General features: G+C 45.1%; 1 protein-coding gene across 2 annotated transcripts; it reads right to left on the reverse strand.

The window, feature by feature from the left end:
- Window positions 1–8,204: 8,204 nt before the first annotated feature.
- Window positions 8,205–19,937, reverse strand: CUNH16orf46 (chromosome unknown C16orf46 homolog). 2 transcript variants are annotated; one of them, XM_039225947.1, is made up of 4 exons: window positions 19,752–19,937; window positions 16,290–16,375; window positions 13,289–13,536; window positions 8,205–10,434 (listed from the first exon to the last, which is right to left on the reverse strand). In XM_039225947.1, the coding sequence occupies exons 3-4, from the start codon at window positions 13,496–13,498 to the stop codon at window positions 9,454–9,456; spliced, it is 1,191 nt and encodes a 396-aa protein (XP_039081878.1). In that variant the 5' UTR covers window positions 13,499–13,536; window positions 16,290–16,375; window positions 19,752–19,937; the 3' UTR covers window positions 8,205–9,453. The 2 variants fall into 2 exon arrangements, with proteins under 2 accessions (XP_039081878.1, XP_039081873.1); XM_039225942.1 differs by lacking the exon at window positions 19,752–19,937 and adding an exon at window positions 19,566–19,633.
- Between the last annotated feature and the right edge of the window lie 84 nt (window positions 19,938–20,021).

The raw sequence follows: 20,021 nt of genomic DNA on the forward strand, positions 1-20,021 counted from the left end.
ATCAACACCCTAGAGGAGAAAGCAGGAAACAACCTCCTTGACCTCCACCGCAGCAACTTCTTACTTGACACATCCCCAAAAGCAAGGGAATCGAGAGCAAAAATAAACTGTTGGGACCTCATCAAGATTAAAAGCTTCTGCACAGCCAAGGAAACAACCATTACCAAACTTTCTATTTTGATGTAGAGTTTTTATTTGACAAAAGCTATACACCTTAGGGTTTAAGCTGTTGAATTTTTAAAGAAATTACTCCCAATTCATGCATTTGCCAATTCATGACATTTTGTTTACTTTTTTAAATTGTTTTTGAAAATGCAAGTGAGGGAGGGGCGGTGGGGGGAGGGACAGAGGATCTGAAGCAGGCTCTTTGCTGACAACAGCAAGGCCAACATGGGGCTTGAATTCACAAACCATGAGATCATGACCTGAGCTGAAGTCAGATGCTCAACCAACAGCCAGCCAAGTGCCCCCCAATTCATGGCCATTTTGTAATGGGGTCCCTTTAATCTTTGGAAGTAATGTAATTCTAGCTTAAGAGCAAAAATGAGAGGGTTAGATTATGAGTAGTTCTTTGCTTAGTCACTAATTTGTGAAAAGCCAGATCAGTATGTTTCCGATTCCTTGATATAAAGGGGAAATTAAAATACAAAAATTTTGTGGACTTACCTAAAAGATGCTGAGTAAGGTTTGAAGCTACTTTTGATCAGAAGAAAATGTAAGCATGTCAGTGTAGTTATGAAGTTGAGTGTTTTATTAATAGTGGCAAATGACAGGGTGAGACTTTCATGCAGTCCTTTATGGTCTCAGTTTTAGACAGTTTATCTTAATTCCGGTCCAAACCTCCCCAAAACCTGCTAATATTGACTCTAAGAAGCATTTACTCTCCAGTATATTTATTTATTTATTTATTTATTTTTATTTTTTTTTTTAATTTTTTAATGTTTTATTTATTTCTAGGAGAAAGAGAGAGAGACAGCGTGAGCAGGGGAGGGTCAGAGAGAGAGGGAGTCACAGACTGAAACAGGCTCCAGGCTCTGAGCTGGCAGTCAGCACAGGGCCCGACGCGGGGCTTGAACCCACGAACCGCGAGATCATGACCTAAGCGAAAGTCAGATGCTTAACCGACTAAGCCACCCAGGCGCCCCCTCTCCAGTATATTTAAAGCAGCACTTCTCACACTGGTCTTCGGAAGGCTCTTAAAGAAAGAGAAGGGGGAACTTGTACCATTAGAGATTTAGGGATGAATACTTGAAATCTCAAGTGTTTATGCAGCTTATGCAGTTCTCATCGGAAGTGCGTTAAAGTATCAGTGACCAGATCTGTCGCTAGGAAAGAAGATAGGTCTTTTGTCTTCATACTCCCAACATCTAAAATCACTGTGTCAGACGACATGGATTCCCATCTAGTTTCTTCAGCAAGATGTTCTTATGGCCAAGAGGGTAGTCAACTAAATACCCTTGCTTTGCAACGTTTAAATCCAGAGAGGTCTTTCTGTTGTGTGACTACTACTGATTAACATGCATCCTGATGTATTAGTTTACATATTAGAGGCAGGCTAAAGATGAAGGGGATTCCCGGCTTGTCAGTGTTCTCAGACTAACAAATGTGGCACTTTTTGAGAGAGAGCAGGAGCAGGGGAGGAGCAGAGAGAATTGCAAGCAGGCCCCACGCTGTCAGTGCAGAGGCCGACATGGGGCTCACACTCATGAACCATGAGATCATGACCTGAGCCGAAATCAAGTCAGTCGCTTAACTGAGCCACTCATGCACCCACACTACACCTAAAAAATGTGCATGTTTGGGGTGCCTGGGTGGCTTAGTCGGTTAAGCGTCCGACTTTTGCTTAGGTCATGGTCTCGCGGTTCGTGGGTTCGAGCCCCGCATCGGGCTCTGTGCTGACTGCCAGCTCAGAGCCTGGAGTCTGTTTCAGTCTGTGATGCCCTCTCTCTCTGACCCTCCCCTGCTCACGCTGTCTCTTTTTCTCTCTCTCTCTCTCTCTCCTAGAAATAAATAAAAATATTAAAAAAAAAAGTGCATGTTTGAAAGGAGCAAATGTCCAAACCATGTGAATAAATAAAAGCATTGTCTATAGTACTTGAACTGGAAGAATACCAGTAGTCATTCATTTCTTTCAACAAACTTGAGGGGAAAACCTCTACATTTTATATTGCCTCACTACTAACAAAATACACACATTTGTGGGGCGCCTCGGTGGCTCAGTCGGTTGAGTGTCCGACTTCGGCTCGGGTCACGATCTCGTGGTCCGTGGGTTCGAGCCCCGCGTCGGGCTCTGTGCTGACACCTCGGAGCCTGGAGCTGCTTCAGATTCTGTGTCTCCCTCTCTCTCTCTGCCCCTCCCCTGCTCGTGCTCTGTCTTACTCTGTCTCTCAAAAATAAATAATTAAAATACATTTGTAACTTTGTTCTAAGTCCACAAAGTAGTGAAGGTTGGCATAGGAGAAACTTTTTGCCAAGGCCCCTTCCACTAACTTTTGATACTTGTCATGCAGGTTAATTTACAGGACAGAACTCTACAAAAAAGAAACAAAACAAGTGATACTTCTTCTTAGTTTATTGGTGAAATGGTCAAATATTTGAAAAAAAATGAAAACCTTTAAAGAAAAATGTATCTCCATGGCAACTTTGTTACATTTCAATGTGAACAAAGTTTTTTTTATTTTGTTTTTGGTTTTTGGTTTTTTGGTTTTTTGCCTAAAGGCCTGAGCTTATTAGTGTGGTATATGTCAGTAAGACCTTGTTCCAAGCCTGGCACCTTCTTCCTGATTTTGCTTGCAGCTTTTTACCCTTCCCTTCCTGGTGATCCACCCACAGCTTTTTTATGTCCTGGTTTCTTTTTATGATTGCATCTCAAACATGCTGCTCATTAGGACTGAATGTGAAAGTGATCGCCCTCCTACTTTATCTTCTTTTTCCTGGGCTGTAACAAGAAATTTAATGACCCCAGAGGAGGTAGAGCTTGTGCTACAATACAAATGTGGCAGAATTCAAATGCATCTGAATTAAGGAATCACTAAAGGGCATTTAACTTTACAGCGTACCTCAGTAACATTTCCCTGTTTAAAAAATGAGCCTTCAAAAATTAAGATGTTCTAGTATACTTTTAAGAAACCATCCAGGGCCATCTGGGTGGCTCAGTTGGTTGAGCGTCTGACCTCAGCTCAAGGTCGTGATCTCATGGATTCGTGAGTTCAAGTCCTGCATGGAGCTCACTGCTGTCAGTGCAGAGCCTGCTTTGGGCCCTCTGTCCCCTTCTCTCCCTGCCCCTCTCCCAGTAATATTCTTTCTCTCTCTTTCCCTCCTCCCTCCCTCCCTCTCTCTCTCTCTCTAAGAAAAAGGGGAAAAAAAGAAAGAAACCATTTAAACTTGGGCCAATTATGCTTTCGGAATTAGTTATATTGCCTTATTTCAGTTCATGGAGACAATTTTTGTTTAGCTATATCTGGGAGTCTAATACACTTAATGAATTGTAAATGCAACAATTTATTTTTTCTTTTTTGCCATTTTGGTAAGATGTGCTGTATTTTAAAACCATTTAAATCACTATTCTGTAATGAGATAACGTGCCTAAGTAGTAAGTCTTCAGATTTAATGTTCTCTAAATAATCACCATAATAAGTACATTCTCTGACATTCCGTTTTCCTGAAATTACATTAGAGAAATCAGTCATGAGGGTTTGGGTGAATAAGCACAGAAACTAAGCTTTTGTAGTGTCATGAGCAGTATCAGAACTAGTGGTGTTTATCCCAAATTAGTGTTTGATTTCTAGTTTTCTTCAGAACACATGCAGCTTAAAACAAATATGGCAACAATCCTATAGTACTGAAAATATGACTGCCTTATAGTATGTTTTCAAGTTAACAAAGTTTCCTTAAGCAGAAAAATTGTTTGATTTTAAAAGATACACAGGAAGAGACGTCTGTAGGTTGAGCTAAATCGGGAACAAAAACTAGTTTCATACATACATGCAAAGCATCAGTTTGCCAGTGGCTACTAAGGAGTGGTATCCACGGTATGGGCAGCCTCTTAATATTCACACCAATTTATCACGAGCAGTGAATGTTGGGAGTGTTGCTTAAACAGGAAGGAATTCTGAACAATGGCAGCAAGTTTAAATACATAACTTAATATCATAGGATTTTTCTCGGAAACCTTGCCGAAGCAATAATGCACGTTCTCTCAAAAGACGAAGACGGGAATGCCAACAGCCTTTCCAGACCCTGGCACAAGGGGCCTACTGTTACTATGAGATTGTCTCCGAGGAAAAAGCGGGCTTGTGGCCAGCCAGAAGACCAGACCAGGACAAAGCTGAGAGCACCAGATGGCTTTAGATCCAGAGCACCCATGCTTTCCAGGATGCGGCAGGCTGGACATCACCCACATTTTCTTTGTCCCTGTACCAAGGCTTGTGCTTGCTCTGTAACTAAAGCTGTCAGAGAAGCTACAAACAGAGGCACTGGATTCTAGAATAGCTAATTCCCTAAAGCACTGCTTCTCAGTGGGGCTGATTTTGCCCGTGTGGCACTTGGTAATGTCTGGAGGCATTCTTGATCCACACGACTCAGGGACCATTGGCATCTAGTGGACAGAGGCCAAGGATGCCACCAAACTTCCTTCTTTGTACAAAACAGTCCCCACAAAGAATTATCCAGCCCCAAAGTCAAGAATGCCTGTGCTGAAGAACGCTGCCCTAGGGATAGGGCCAGTTGGTGGGGTGGAAATTTAAGCATTGCTGTAGATGGCCATATCAGGCTGGGCCGTTGGATCCTTTAAGTAGTATGTGTGTTTAGAGAGCATGTGTTACTAGAGAAGGTTGAGTCTTCGTGGTATTACGTAAAAACAATGTTTTTAAAATATCTTCAGGACTGGTTACAATAAACAACTTTTGAAGTGTATGAATTGAAATTCACTATGTATTTTGTAGGCAAGTTAACTGCACCAAAATGACAGAATTAGGAAAGTCCTTTAGTACCAATCCCTTAATTTTGTAAAGCAAGGGCAAGTAAACCCAGTTATAGAAAAAAACAAATGCCTCAATTCAACTCCTAGGAGAAAGGAATACGCTTCTCGTTTTACTTACGTATATGATATTAATCTGCAAAGCGAGTATTCAGACTGGTGCAGTGGAAAGTCAGGCAAAACAGCTCGAGGGAAAGGGCCAGGAAGAGAGGGCAGCCCATGGATTGAGTAATCCCAAGCCAGGAGCATCTGGCAACAAGTTGCAAAGCTGTGGTCTGAGGACTCTTAGAGAGTAAAGGCTCCTCAAACTCCAAATGACAACTCGACATGTCCACAGGATTTCCCAACGATTTTGTTTTTTCTTTTTTCTTTTTAAAGTTTATTTATTAAAGTTTTTTTTTTTTTTTAAAGTTTATGAGAGAGAGAGCACAAGCAGGGAAGGGGCAGAGACAGGAGGAGAGAGAGGACCTCAAGCAGAGCAGGGCTCGAACCCACAAACTGTGAGATCATGACCTGAGCCAAAATCAAGAGTCGGATGCTTAACCAGCTGAGCCACCCACACACTCCTCGACAATTTTAAGTAGCCAGTCATTCATTAAAGGGAAATGATCCAGTTACTTATATTTGATTTGATCAATACATTAAAAAATATCACGCATCTCTGTTGGCATTTTACGTACATTACCTCCTCTTCTTCACCACATCCTGTGTCTGAAATTGTTCCCATCTTACAGGAAGGAATGGCATTCTCCAGCCCTCCTTCCTGCCTTATGTGATATTTTCTACCCAGGCCTCCAGGTATTCCATACCTGGGAATTGGCCTGACTGAACACTCTCTCTGTTGATTGATTTCTCCTTGGGTCATAGGAGAAAATGATGCTTGACCCCCATGCATTTGCTCAGGATAAGAGACTAATACCCAGAAGGGGCTTAGAACCCTTAGAAAGAACAGCGCCTTGTACATTCAAGGGAATCCTTGCATTGTGTGGCTAATTGAACTCCGGGCCAAGTTTAGTCTGGACAGCAGGAGCGCGGCATGATGGTCTCCGGGTGCCAGGGTCCCAGTGAGCCTGGCAGACAGTGGGAGAGTGCTCCCTGAGGTACCAGGGACAGCCCTGATATGCCCGTGGTCACAGCCATAGGAACCCCTCTGTTTATTCCCCACCTTGCTTCTCTGTAGCCCCCTAATGCAGCACTAAGGTGGCACGGGCACTGGACCCCAAGGAGCCCCAGATGTGAGTCCTCCAGTCATGCAGCTTGGCCCTCTTGGCCAGTTGGGGAGACCCAGAGAGACATAGACTGGGCTTCTGTGGTCTCTCTGGGTCCTGAAGCCCTTGAACTTGGGAGAGAAGGAGAGTAAGAACCAACTTGATTCTGGGTTCAAATCATTTTATAGCATGGTCCTTGAAGTACAGGTAGATTTCACAAAAGGGAGCCAAGTCCAGAATAAAAAGAATAAAGCTGAAAATGAGCGAAAGTCTCCCTGAGTAGCCACAGTCCTACATAATTGTCCAAATGAAGCCAGACCTTATTCTGGTTTAAAGTCTTCCCTTCGCCCTTCAAAAGTGCCACCCCCTCATCTCTCTGTCAGGATAACGTCTGTCTGTCCAGGTTTCCCGCCCCTCCAGCTCCTCCCCTGCCTCACCCAGACCCTCAGCAGCACCCCAGGCCTCAGCCTGGCCTCTTCCAGAACATGGCCTCGGGCCCTAAGGAGCCCTGGGTCAGGCGCTGCCACAGTTCCATTTGGTGATTTGTAAGGTTTCAAGAAAAATAGAAGTTTCGGGGCGCCTGGGTGGCTTAGTCGGTTAAGCATCCGACTTTCGCTTAGGTCATGATCTCGCGGTTTGTGGGTTCGAGCCCCGCGTCGGGCTCTGTGCTGACTGCCAGCTCAGAGCCTGGAGCCTGTTTCAGAGTCTGTATCTCCCTCTCTCTCTGACCCTCCCCTGCTCACGCTGTCTCTCTCTCTCTCCTAGCTAGAAATAAAAAAATATTAAAAAAAAAAAAAAGAATAGAAGTTTGGAAAGTCTTATTAATGAGACATCCAAAACTAATAGAACAAGGGATGAAACACAGCCTCACAATGTGCTTGGTTGAGAGAAGACTAGAGGATCCAAAACCTAAATGAGCCCATGTTAACATGCTTAACACCCTTAAATGGTGGGATTTCCCCCTGAAAGTTTTATTGGCGACCTAGAACTCTAATCAGGGCTGCATTTTATGAAACATTTAGCCTTTCTCTAGACTTGGACATCAGAGCACCCATGTGGCTCAGTCAGTTGAAAGTCCGACTTCGGCTCAGGTCATGGTTTCACAGTTTGTGTGTTCGAGCCCCACATCAGGCTCTGTGCTGACAGCTTGGAGCCTGGAGCTGCTTCAGATTCTGTGTCTCCCTCTCTCTCTCCGTCACCTGCTCACACTCTGTTCCTCTCCCTCAAAATAAACAAACATTAAAAAAATTAAAAATAAACATTAGACTTGGACATCAGTCTGGATGTCCTGATTTAATCTGAATAGAAACAGGCAAAACCTGGAGTGATTTTTCTCCACACAAAACAAGCCCAGGCTAATGCAAATAAGGTCCCAGAGGAGCTTAATCAGGTTAATTGAAAAATTACTTAAAGAGGTGCCAAATGTGAAATGTGCCTATCTATTCACAAAGTCTCCTAGTCAATATTTTGTTGGCCAGATTAATTATTTGCTCAAAAGGAAGGATACCACAAATCTTTAAATTTGGGCCCTTCCTTTGTTTAGAACTGCCCTCCTAATTCTAAATTATTATGTTTACTCCCAAATCTATAGAATTTATAACCCTTATCTCAACAAAGAATTTTTCTAAAGAAAAACAAATTCTGTTTTAACTTAGATCAGTATTTTCAAACTGCCTTGAGATCTCAAAATGTAAACACCTCTGGACTGAGTGGGCAGCTCTGTCCCTCACTCGCGCTGGTAGACGCTTCTCTCCCAAGATGCTTTCGCCTATTTTACATGTACTGAGCTTAGTCATTATCCTGCTCTTTAAAAGAGGGGACTTGAAGAACCACTGACTTAGGTGGGCAGGTGCGGAGCCGGAGGGCCCTCACACAGCACCGTGTCCAACACTCCATAGTCCACACACGGTGAGAAATCAGAGCTGCTTCCCGGGGGAAGAATCCAGACGGTTTCTGCAGGGAAGAAGGGGTGGGCGGGACCTAAAAACTGCCTCTAAACTATAAAGAAGCGTCCAACCTTAGAAGGCAAAATACACCTTTTAATGACCGCTGTACTATAACCATTTCTGCATTTCCAGTGTTTTGCAAAAACCACAAAACAGAACAAAACCCACCTAAAGTAAGAGACATTACAAAGACCAATTACAGAAAGCAGATGTTTACAAATACCATCATATATCCTGTCTACCCATCATCTGGGGGACAGAAATCCAAAGTACAACCTACCTTAAGCAAATGCAAACTACGTAATTACAGAGCGGCTAAATGGTTATTCATATGACAAAATGGTTTTTCAGAGCATTTCTCTACATAGCATGGTCACTTGGCACTTAAAATATAACTCATTTACAAATGTTTAATTTATATACAACTTCAGGAAATATGTACTGGGGTAAAATGAGGGAAGAAGGGGGACAGGAGAGGGGAGAAAGTAACATCCCTATTCCATAAGTGTCTGTCCGGGGTTGTAGAGTTCCCAAATATTAGATTCAAGGTAAGGCTGAAGAAGCATGTAGGGTGACAATAATGATAACAACATTTAAAAAATAATAATTATTCTTAACCTGCTTCCCAAGATGGACTGTATTTATGGAGCTGTGGCTAAAGCTTTTCCAGACATGGAGACGAGCATGAGGCTGAAAGTATATGAACCCTGGGACACGCAGCGTGTTGTGGGTACGATATATCCGTGGATAGAAGGTTAGGACATCTTGGACGCAAGGATATTCATTTGGACACAGGCTGGAGTTATCTATGAAAGCAGTGTTTCAGATCTTTGTTGCAAGCGAAAATGAGGCAACAGATCGATATCTGCCTGGCTCGAGAAACAATTTGGTCTAAACAAGCTCCTACACTAAGCTTAAGGCACAGGGGTGGGGAGGAGAGAGCCCCTGCCAGTTGGCTTAGGGTTGACATGGGCCTCACTGAGGGACTCCCTTCAGAGTCCCCGCCATCCACGCGGCTTCCAGCGGGGAGTAGAGAGAGGAGGCAGGCAGCGGCGAGAATGGTATTACCAGCTTGAGTTTTGTAAATGGCTAGGCAACAGAAGCAGGTGACACATAGATATGGGAGCTTTGAGAATAAATCAGAACCCATGCAATGAGGTTCAATTTCCTCTGGTTCTACTACAAAAAAAAGGGGCAAGGGAAGGGAGCGTGGGAGGGGAGAGTGTGGCAGAAGAGAAGGCTGGGACGGGGAGGGTGACACAGGGAGAGGATGAATGAATTTCAAACGGTGCTCATTCCCAGGGAATTCTATTGTGGCAACTCAGAGGAGTCTGTGAGTGGAGATGGGAATAACGACTCTGCTCACTGTGAGGGAGGGCAAGAGAGTTCTCGGGAACACTTTGGTCTCCAACGTTTTGGGCCTGTTTTCCTGCTTGGCCTCCGTGAGAATGCGCTTTTGGGTGTTCACGGCAGGTCTTGGCTCCCTGCCTTTGAATTTGGCTTTGTTGTTTGGCGCTCCCTGTTTCTGCAAAAGCTGCACGGTGGCCAGGTAGCGGACGTTGCCGGGACTGGGAGGGCGCACCAGGTGTTTCTCAGGCAGCAGAGACCAATGAAGGCAGCCTCGCTCGTGATCGGCCAGCAGGGGAGCCGGGGCCGCCCGGGGAGGGGAAGGCAGTGTGTCACTGGCCTTAGGGGGCTTGGCCAACTCCACAGGTCTCATTTCACCTTTCCCGTCAACCGTTTTCAATCCATACGCACAAGCCACACACTCATCCTTTTCCACACTCAGCACCTTCTCTTCCGGCTGCAAGAAAATGTTCTTACTCTTCTTACCCAGAACATCCAAGCCCTTTGGGAGTGAAGCCTTCAGGGGAGGTAGTACTAACAGGGCCCTGGATGTCAAGGAGTCTGAGACGGAGGGGCCTCGGCTGGGACTTCCGGGGCCCTTGCCCCGAATAGCCTCAGGGGTGGCCCAGTCTTCCTTGCACCAAATAAACTCCTTTATTTGCAGACTTTTTTTCTCTCCCTGACTGGAGTGGGGAAAGCAGATCTTGCTGATCTCCCTGGAGGCTGTGGCGGGGCCTGGGCGGGTCCCCGGAGTCTGGGAGGGGCTGCCTTGAGCCTCCTCCGGACCCACGGACCCCAACTTCCCCACCTCTGACTGAGACCTGGCCTCAGAACTCCCTTGGGAGAGACTGACACAGAGTAAGCAGCTGCTGGCACTTTCTCCCACCCTCGCCTTTTTAAGCTTCTTCCTGGGCCAGATGCAGGCAGTTGGAGGTGTCCTTCCCCAGCCTTGAACCTGCAAATAAAACAGCATGTTACTGGGGCGCCTGGGTGGCTCAATTGGTTAAGCGTCCGACTTTGGCTCGGGTCATGATCTCACGATCTCACGGTTCGTGGGTTCGAGCCCCGCGTCGGGCTCTGTGCTGACTGCCAGCTCGGAGCCTGGAGCCTGCTTCAGATTCTGTGTCTCCCTCTCTCTCTCTCTCTGACCCTCTCCTGCTCATGCTGTCTCTCTCTCTCTCTCTCTCTCTCTCTCTCAGAAATAAATAAAACATTAAAAAAAACACAAAAAACAGCATGTTACTTGCGGCCAAGCTGCTCAAACTCCAGCTGCCCCAGCTGTGGCCACACCCCCATTTGGGCCATCCTATTTGAACTGATACTTTTCTTACAACTGACTCACCATTTTTTAAAAATTTTTAATTCTATTTTTTGCCTCATACTAAGTGATAGTATTTGTAATAGCATTTGTAGTAGTATTTGTTCATCTGAAACACTAGCTATAGAGTTTAATACTAAAATACTAAGCAAAAATGCGCATCTTCATGTCTTGACTGTATACTTTTTCAGATGCACGTTAAAATAAGGCCACAACTCTTAAAATCAGAACTGTTTGACTTATGGGGCATCTGGGGGGCTCAGTCAGTTAAGCATCCAATTCTTGACTTTGGCTCAGGTCATGATCCCAGGATAACGGGATCCAGCCCTGCGGTGGGCTCTGCACTGACAGCACAGAGCCTGCTTGGGATTCTTTCTGCCCCTTCCTTGCTTCTGGGCACGCATGCCTGCTCTCTCTCTCTCTAAAAAATAAACATTAAAAAAAAATAAAAGAGAATGCTCAGCTCCCCAAATTCCTCCAGTTAAAAATTCGTGTTAAGCATCACTTCTTTTAAAAGTCTAGTAAGTGCTTGACACTGAATTGGGCATTCCAGACCTCCACATACACCACTATGGCAGAATTTACTGATGAAGAACTTGAAGCCAGGGGCAGGACCCCTCCCTGAGGTTAGCTGCCTGTAAGTGGTGAGTTTGAATATGGTCTTTCTTATGCCAAAGTCCTAGCTCTTACCAAAGCTGCACTGATATCTTGAATATATTCCAACCAAAACAAAACAAAACAAAAACAAAAAACCAACCCATTTTCTTTTGCATAGTTAGGTTGGATGGCAGTTATACATGGGGCTGTAAGGTCGCTGTCCTGCACTGTGTATGCCTAAGGACACCTCCCCCCACTGGTGCCAGGCCCTTGGCACCAGCACAGGAAGTACTAAAGGACCACGAGCCAGGGCAGGTAGCTAGCTTTGGCTGGACAGGCCTCTGTCACCCCTCCCGAGATAAGGCCACCCAAGAAGCCAGGCAGGGCTGGATGTCAGGAGAGGGTGAAGGGCAGCAGGGGGCAGGTGGGAGGAGATGGCGTGGCATGATCATCCTTGACAGACCTGAGCAGCAAACATACTCTGATCACGGGGCACATGCAGCATTTCTTCCAATGAAAAGAAAATTCTTTTCCGACAGTCCTTGGACATACACATTTCAAAGTTGTTACTTTCCAATAGTAAACAGAACCTTCTAAACTTGGAAAGTCTTAGATCCTCAGGTCTGTAACGCTGACTGATTGGGCGGGAGCCTGTGTGTAAGCCAGGCAGGGGTGGGGTGGTGCCGCGAGAGAGCACAAACGAGGGTCCTAAAGACAAGACTCCTTCAACCGTCAAGTGGACTGGGGGAGTTGCTCTGCCGTGTTTTGGCCTCCGTTTCCATGTTCATAATCAGATCAGGGTCTCTCAACCTCAGCACTTCTGACATTTAGGGTGTGTTATGGATTGTGTGATGTGTTTCTCCAAATCCCTATGTTGAAGCCCGAATCCCCAAAGTGATGGAATTCGGAGGTGGGGCCTTGGAAAGTGACGAGGGTTGATGAGGTCAAGAGGGTGGGGCCCTCATAATGGGATCAGTGCCCTTAGAAGAGTTGCCCCACCAAGGAAGGCTGTGTGAGCACAAAACCAGGAAGAGGTTCCCCACCCAGAACCCAACCATGCTGGCACCCGGATCTTGGATGCACACCCTCTGGAAGAAATGTCTGTGGTAGTCTGTGATGGCGGCCCTGAATGAACCCAGGGCTGGACCACACCCTGTAGCGGGGGGCTGTCCTGGGCACTACAGGATATGCAGCAGCACACCTGGCCTCAGCCAGGTAGATGCCAGGAGCACCCCCTTCCCCTCACTCCTAGTTTGTGGGACATTGCCAAGCATCACTGGGAATCCCTGAATTGGATGCTAATAAAGTTCCACATAACTATGGAAGGTCAAATGTCTTTGGACATCCTAATCTTTTCCAATGTGACATCCTTACAGTTCTAAATTTAGGATTCTAGTATTGATTCTAAGAATAGTTTAAGAATAAACCCACAGGGTTCTGAGTGGAACCACTAGAACGGAAATCTCACATTTCTTGGTGAACTTAGCCCACCAGTTAAGGAGCTTGGGTTCTGGAGTCCAGAAGAGCTAGGTTCAAGCCCTGCCCTGGCCACTGGCTGGGTGGCCTCTGGCACACTCTTCCACCTTTTGGGCGCCTCACTGTCCTTGTCCAAAAAGTAAGGCTTCAATAACACCTGCTTCATAGGGCTCCTGAGAGGCTTAATGAATTGATGTGTGTGAAGCATTGAGTCCTGTGCTGGCCAATACTAACTGGCCACAAATACCCGATAAAAGGCACTACTATTATCATTATTTATATTGCACCTCTATTCCTAAGCTTCCTATCTTGATCGCCTATACATTGTCTTTGGTAATAACTATTTTTGAAAAAGCAAAAGGAAAGGCTTGCACCAAAACACAGATGTGTGAGACATTTCAGTGAAGAAGATACTCACAGCTTCTTCCCATCCAGTTCCGATGACAAAGTCTCTGGCTTTTTTATCTTGTTCAAGCGTAATGTCGCTGATGTTAAGAAGACAACAAACGTGACTCTTCTCACTTCTTTCATCTGCGCAAGTATAGGTTAATTCCGTTCCTTCTGGGCTTTGAGTCTCATTGTTTTCACGGTTTTCTAACTCAGCCTCATTTTCCTGACAGAGATCCATTACTGTGACAGCTGCTGAAGGTTTTTAACATCTTCTTCCTGTAGCATGAAATGCCGGCTAAAGTTAGTTTTTAATATCGGTTTCTTAAAAATCAACTCATTAACTCAGGTGAAATAACGTCAAGACACATTCATGGATAGACTGAGAAGAAATATTACAAAAGCATCCATTGCCAGCTGTTAATATTATAAAAGATACGGCAAATTTGGAAGACTAATGGGTTTAATTAAAGACTGAAGTTGAGATCAAAGAAAAGCAGACAGGAAGATGTTAGTTCAGTCTCTATCCCTCGTCATGGGGTAGAGTGCAGCAAGCAATATAGGGGGAAGCATCCCTCCCCTCCACTCCAGAACAGTCCAGATGCTACTGTGCTAACACCATGGGAAATACGTTGAGTATGCGTATACCCCAGCCTCTTCTTTCCCTTTCCGGCAACTCCGGACACTAGGCCGAGGCTGGGAGCATGTGGTCTAGGCTAAGTCAGTCTGCTCACCCTAATCTACCCTGGATGACCGATGTTCTTACAAAAAGGGTGATCTGGACACAGACACGCAGGGAGGGAGGCCATGTGAGGAGGCCCAGGTTGAAGACTGCAAACCACAGAGAGGGTCGTGGAGCAGATCCTTCTCTTAACGGCCCTCGGAAGGAACCAACTCTGCCGATACCTTGATTTCGGACTTCCAGCTTCCAGAACTGTGAGGCAGTACGTTTCTGGTGTTTGAGCTGCTCAGCCTGTGGTAACCTGTGCCATGGCATGGCAGTCCCCACACACACTAGTACCCATGTGGCGGTAATGGGAGCAGGGGCAGCGACGCTCAGGGTGATACTGTGTATCCTTAACTGATGGTTTCCAAGGTGGAAAAATGGAACTTGTCATTGGGAATCCAGTCAGAGTTAGGATCATAGTCCTGATCAGGAGCACAGACTTGGTTGCCAAACGCCAGAGTTCCACTCCTGTTACTAGCTGTACGACCTTGGGCAAATTACTTTTCTGGGTCTGTTTGCTCATCTAGAAGATGGGTATGCTTATAGTACCTTCCCACAGACAGAGGCTCCTCCTTGGGACCCCACAAGCTGCAGAGATGAATCCCAGTGCCCAGGGGCCTCCAACGGTGCGGCTAAATGCCGAGGAACACCTGGTGCCTTCCTGGGCATTCCTTGTTCATGATGATGCAGGGGCCACTGGGAACCACACACTTTGCTTTCTCTCACCCTGACGTGAGCCCTACCAGAAGCCAGCTTGTAAAATTTTCTGTTGAGGTAACTTCTTATAACAAAATCTGTTTAATTACCATTTTGACTTTTTCATAAAGGCTTAAAGCGGCATTTTGATGCTACTAAAGTTCCAATTACCTATGGAAGGTCAAATATCTTTGGGCATCCTAATCTTTTCCAGTTGTGAAATCAGAGGAAATGAATGAAATCTGAAGGGGGGGGGGGGGAAAGGGAGGAAAAGAAGTGACTAAAAACCAGGAGTGCTATTCTATTTAGAAACAGAAGCATGATTAAGGACCAGATTGTACAAACCAGCCTGGTCTCTCCACCTTGTAAAACTCCACTTCAGGCCCTGCTCAGGCCATAGCAGCTCCTGACTCGGTCCTGCTCTCTTCCGAATTACAAAAGCATTTGTACTGCAGAATCCCAAAGACTTAACAAGCGTACAGTTCAGAAGGAAAAATCAGAGTCAAAAGCAAAGCCATTTATTTAAATAATAACTGGACACTTGAGGGTAATAGAGAAAAGAAGTAGATACGGTTCAGGAAAGATTAAGTATAGTTAGAATGTTCAAATCAATAAGAAAAAAAGCTCTGTGTTTGAAGTATCTCTACTGGCAAGGTGCTTACCACTTAGAAAGTCTGTTATAATGGCAAAGTGCTCTAATTTACTGGTTCTCAGAGTTGGCAGCACCTCGGAATCGTGATGCCCACACCCTACCCAGAGAGATTCTGGTTCTAATTGGTCTGGGCAGTCTGGCCATCGCTGTTGTAAAAACCAGACTGGGAGACTGTACAATGCACCAGAGTTGTGAGGAAGGTCTTGCTTATATCGAACCAGCACTGGCTTTCCTGCTTTCTCAATATCCTTCACCTTCATGCCCTCATTTGCACTCCAGAGCAAGGCTCTGTGATGGGAAGCCTTCCCATCCATGGCTGGGCTTCACAACATCTAGGACACCTCTGAAAATGCTCATTTTGTTCAGGAAGGGGCCTGCGTCAGTGTCACAAAGCTGCCTGTCACTACAAAAGGTTGAAGAGTCATTGATCCAAAGACTGCCAGAGGCCTCAGCTTTCCGACAGCCCTATGAAAAGGTTCCACGTACTGTTCTCTCTTCCAGATTAACCGTCTCCAGCTCCTCCAGCTATTTCTCAGAGGTCATGAGAAAATGTGAAATCTGAGAGGAAGACAATATTATCTCTATGTGTGTCTACATCGAGACAGAGGAACAGTGGAAGGGCCTTGGGGAAAGCCCTATTCTGGAGTCAGTGGAAGGCGGACCCAGTGAGGGTACCAGAAGTGCCAGTCACATCATATTCCAAAGTGCCAAAAGAAACCCAGGTAATGATAATATTACATAATAATAATAAGCACTGTTACATAGTTCTCCCTATGCGCCAGGTGTGGTTGTAAGCACTTTATGTATTTGTTATAAATACTGCATTTTGTAACTATTTGACTCATTTAATGGAGGATCATGGGAACAATATTGTCTCCTTATGACCAAAAACAAAGAATCATCTCTGAAGTCGGTAACCATAGTAATTCTTAGTGAAATGGTGAGATTACTGCATACCAGAATGTAAGGTGCTCCTCTGGAACACTAATGTTCAAGCTGGCTCGGGAAGCTATAGTACTAAGACAGAATGCTGGTGGTCTTTTCTAATTAGAAAAAAAAAAAAAAAGTCAGTGGAAAGAACAGTCTTAATTTAAATTTTTTCTCCAATAATCATGTCTTCAAGTTTTATTGCCCATTCTTGTCTTCCAGCTCATGTAAGAGATAACAAATAGAAATGTACAAGAAGGTGGCTCAGTTGGCTAAGCATCCAGCTTCAGCTCAGGTCATGATTTCATGGAGCCTGCTTCGGATTCTGTGTCTCCCTCTCTCTCTGCTCCTTCCCCTCTCACACTCTGTCTCTTTCAAAAATAAATATATATTAACAAAATTTTAAAAAAATGTACAAGAAGCAATTAAAGATCAACTAAAAGAGTGGATATGTGATTTCTTACAAATTGTATGTACTCTTACTTTGATGCTGAATTGCAGAAATCTGCATGGATGTCATAGTCATATTTTCTGATAGTCAAATGCCTAGTTTATACGGATGTGAGGTAAATCAATAGGTCATGCTCTTCCACTTCCCTCACTTCCATGGAGCTTTACAATCATATAACTGAGAACTCATTACTTTACAAGCATCTTTTTTCATTCCCCTGGTAGCTCTAAAGATTAGAGTATTCTCAAAACAAGACATGTGCAAGCCTGAAAATTATGCTTCTCAGTTCCTGGTGTTCCTCCCAAAAGCAACATATGATAATCCTGAAAATAACTGAAGACAGTTATTATTTCTTCAGATGGGAATCCCAAATTCCCTCATCTTAAGAATGCACCATTGCCTGTCAATGTCTTTAAAATAAAATAATTACCTGGAAATGAGGATAATATTTCAAATGTGGTCTGGCTAGAAATGTCTGTTTTGAAATCTGACTCTCTTTGATCTGAAATCTACACCTACTAATTGAAAAAAGATTACTACATTTTTTTAAAGGTATATCACAATCTTGATTAACACTGAGCTTGGGATCAACTATAACATCTACATTTATTTCCCCCCATGAATTGTTAACAGTCCCTGTCTTCTTCACTCCATATACATGCTGTTAATTGTCTTTTTGAAGTTTTTCTTTTTTCCTCTTTTTTTTTTTTTTTTTTTTTTTTTGCTAGATAGAGACCTCTAAATGAATCTGATCCTTCTAAAATTTTCTCCATGTTGGACCACCATTCCAACCTGCTTAAATAATTGTGAATCTGACTGTTACACCCCACAGTTTGGCCATTCCTTCCCACTTTACACTCTATAAGTTTGATGGACATACCTCCTCTTACTTCATTTAAGTCACTGATAAAATATTGGCGAGGAGAAGGTAAAGAACAATGCCATGAGGATATGCCTTGTACTTGGGCATTTATTAAATACCAACCAGCTGCAAATTCACCTCACTATACAGATATCTGGCCTATATGTATAAATTTCATCTACCAGATTCTTGACCCATCAATTTAGTCAATTTTTTTTTTTTTTTTTTGAGAGAGAGACAGACAGACAGAGAGTGCATGCATGAGCACGACCAGGCAGGGATGCAGCAGAGGAAAAGGGAGAGAGAGAATCCCAAACAGGCTCCATGCTCAGCATGGAGCTCAATTCCGGGTTCAATGTCATGACCGTGAGATAATAATGTGAGCCAAAATCAAGAGGTAGACACTTTAACCGACTGAGCACCCAAGTACACCCATTTCTTTAAAAAAGGAATCTTACCAAGAGTTATAGAAATGTACATTTACATTGATGTCTATTTCTTTTTCAAATGTTTAGGGGTGCTAGGGTGGCTCAATCGGTTAAGTGTCTGACTGGCTCAGGTCACAATCTGGCAATCCCTGAGTGTAAGTCCCACATCAGGCTATGTGCGGCAGCTCAGAGCCTGGAGCCTGCTTTGGATTCTATGTCTCCCTCTCTCTATTCCCCTCCCCTCCTCACATTCTGTCTCTCTCAAGAATAAATAAACATTAAATTTTTTTTAAAAAATTTATTGTCTATGTTAGGGATGAAGAAAGGTTCCAAACTGTCAGTTCCAAAGAGTTCCAATACAACTAGAGGGTTGTGTTGAGAAGGATGTTAAGACTTAGCCACTGGAGGAAAGAGGCCTGTGGTTAATTAAGGATGTCCTGCCGGGGAATCAAAAGTGGTAACACATGTGCCACCTATTTGCCATTGCTTATAAAAAAGATTCCAAATGCCTTACCCAAATTCCTACACCTGGTTGACACATTCCCAGGCAAATAATGGTGGGGGAAATGTTGATGGGCCAGGGGAGGAGGTGAAAAGCCCAGGTCGTTTAAGTCAAAAGCAAGCTATAATCCCTCAAATCTCCTTGCCACCTGCTTGGCTCTACACCATGCCCTACACCCACCTCCATCTTCCTGGAAGTTTCATGTTTAAAGGAATCTTGAATCTATGTCAGAATTTCAGCCAAGAGGGAAAGATGGGTTCCTGGCAGCCTCAGGTGGAATTCTGAATGGTTGTTCCTGTGGATCTTTAACAAATGTGTTGAGTGAGGAAATCAACGAATCGGAACACTGTGAGGCATGGTAGAAGTGAAGTTTCTCAATACAGAATTAAGCTTCAGGCATATGAAGTGGTTAAATAAATCCTAAAGATAGGCTTGGGCATGTCGATCCCTGGTAATATAGTTTCTAAAGGAAAATGATTTGAAGACTTCAATCTAATTTACAGTATGGGCACACAACGTGGCAGAGAGTCGAATCTTTGCCTCAAAGTTAAGCACATGCACCACTCCCCACAATTTGTTCACGTTTTCAAGAGTATAAATCTTATCTCCCCGTGTTAATTATCTGTGCCTTATGCTTATTATGCGCCCACAGAGCACAGTAGCTTTGACGACGCACAGAATTATTCCTGGGGGAATCACCCCCTCCAAATCAGACCTTGTTTTACTGCAGTGCCAGTCTCCAACCTTTCCGCTCTTTCCACTCACACCCATTCCCTCGCTAAGTGCCTATTAGATGCCTAGCTCTGGGAATAAAATAGCAAAGCAACGCCTGTCTCCTCGGTATCACTCAGTTTACAAGTCTACATGGAAGCGCAGATACACGCATTCCACCTGATTCTCCTGAGGCCCAGGCGCTTCACAGCTGACTCTTCCGTTTACTAGACTAGCCCCTCCCTTTCCCCCAGTCTCTTTCCCTTCTTCCAGATCCTTTTTTCTTCCCCATCTAGTTCCTCCTCTTCCTCCAGCATCCAGCAGCTCCTATGGTGTCACAAGAGATGCCTACCCTTCTTTCAAGAGCGGTCCGCTCCACCACAACGTCCCCACGGGTCCACGGGCGCCCGCCCTTCCTGCCTTGGCTCCTCCCCCAGAAGGCTCCGCCCTTTCACCGGCCCCGCCCACTGCCCCACCCATTCCCTCGACACTCCTCCCAGGCCCCGCCCACTCGCGTTTCAGCCGCGTCGCACACTACCTCTCCCTTTTGCCTTCCCGCCTGAGGGCAGCTTCTTTTCGCACTGGGCAGGGCCTCTCGCTCCGCCGCCGGTGCAGTGGTCCGGGGCCTTGGCCCGGAGGCGGGGAAGCGGCCGTAGCCGCTCACCCCCTTCTGTGGGGACCACGGGATGGAAGGCCCCCGGACAGCCAAGTCCCCGCCCGCCGGCGAGGGCGACAGTTGCCCCGGGTTACGGACGCGCTGGGGGCGGGGCCGGCGAGAGTCTGTACCGGAAGTGACGCCGAGCCCGCC

The sequence above is a fragment of the Hyaena hyaena genome, unplaced genomic scaffold (genome assembly GCF_003009895.1).
Source record: "Hyaena hyaena isolate Hyena2069 unplaced genomic scaffold, ASM300989v1 scaffold_1, whole genome shotgun sequence".
Taxonomy (NCBI): Eukaryota; Metazoa; Chordata; class Mammalia; order Carnivora; family Hyaenidae; genus Hyaena; species Hyaena hyaena.

What these genes read in the sequence shown, in the direction of transcription:
- CUNH16orf46 (XM_039225947.1), bottom strand. Translation starts at nt 13,498, where the DNA reads ATGGATCTCTGTCAGGAAAATGAGGCTGAGTTAGAAAACCGTGAAAAC. An exon ending in GAACTGGATGGGAAGAAGCT is followed by an intron (nt 10,435 to 13,288) that starts GTGAGTATCTTC and finishes TTTTATTTGCAG; the next exon opens with GTTCAAGGCTGGGGAAGGAC.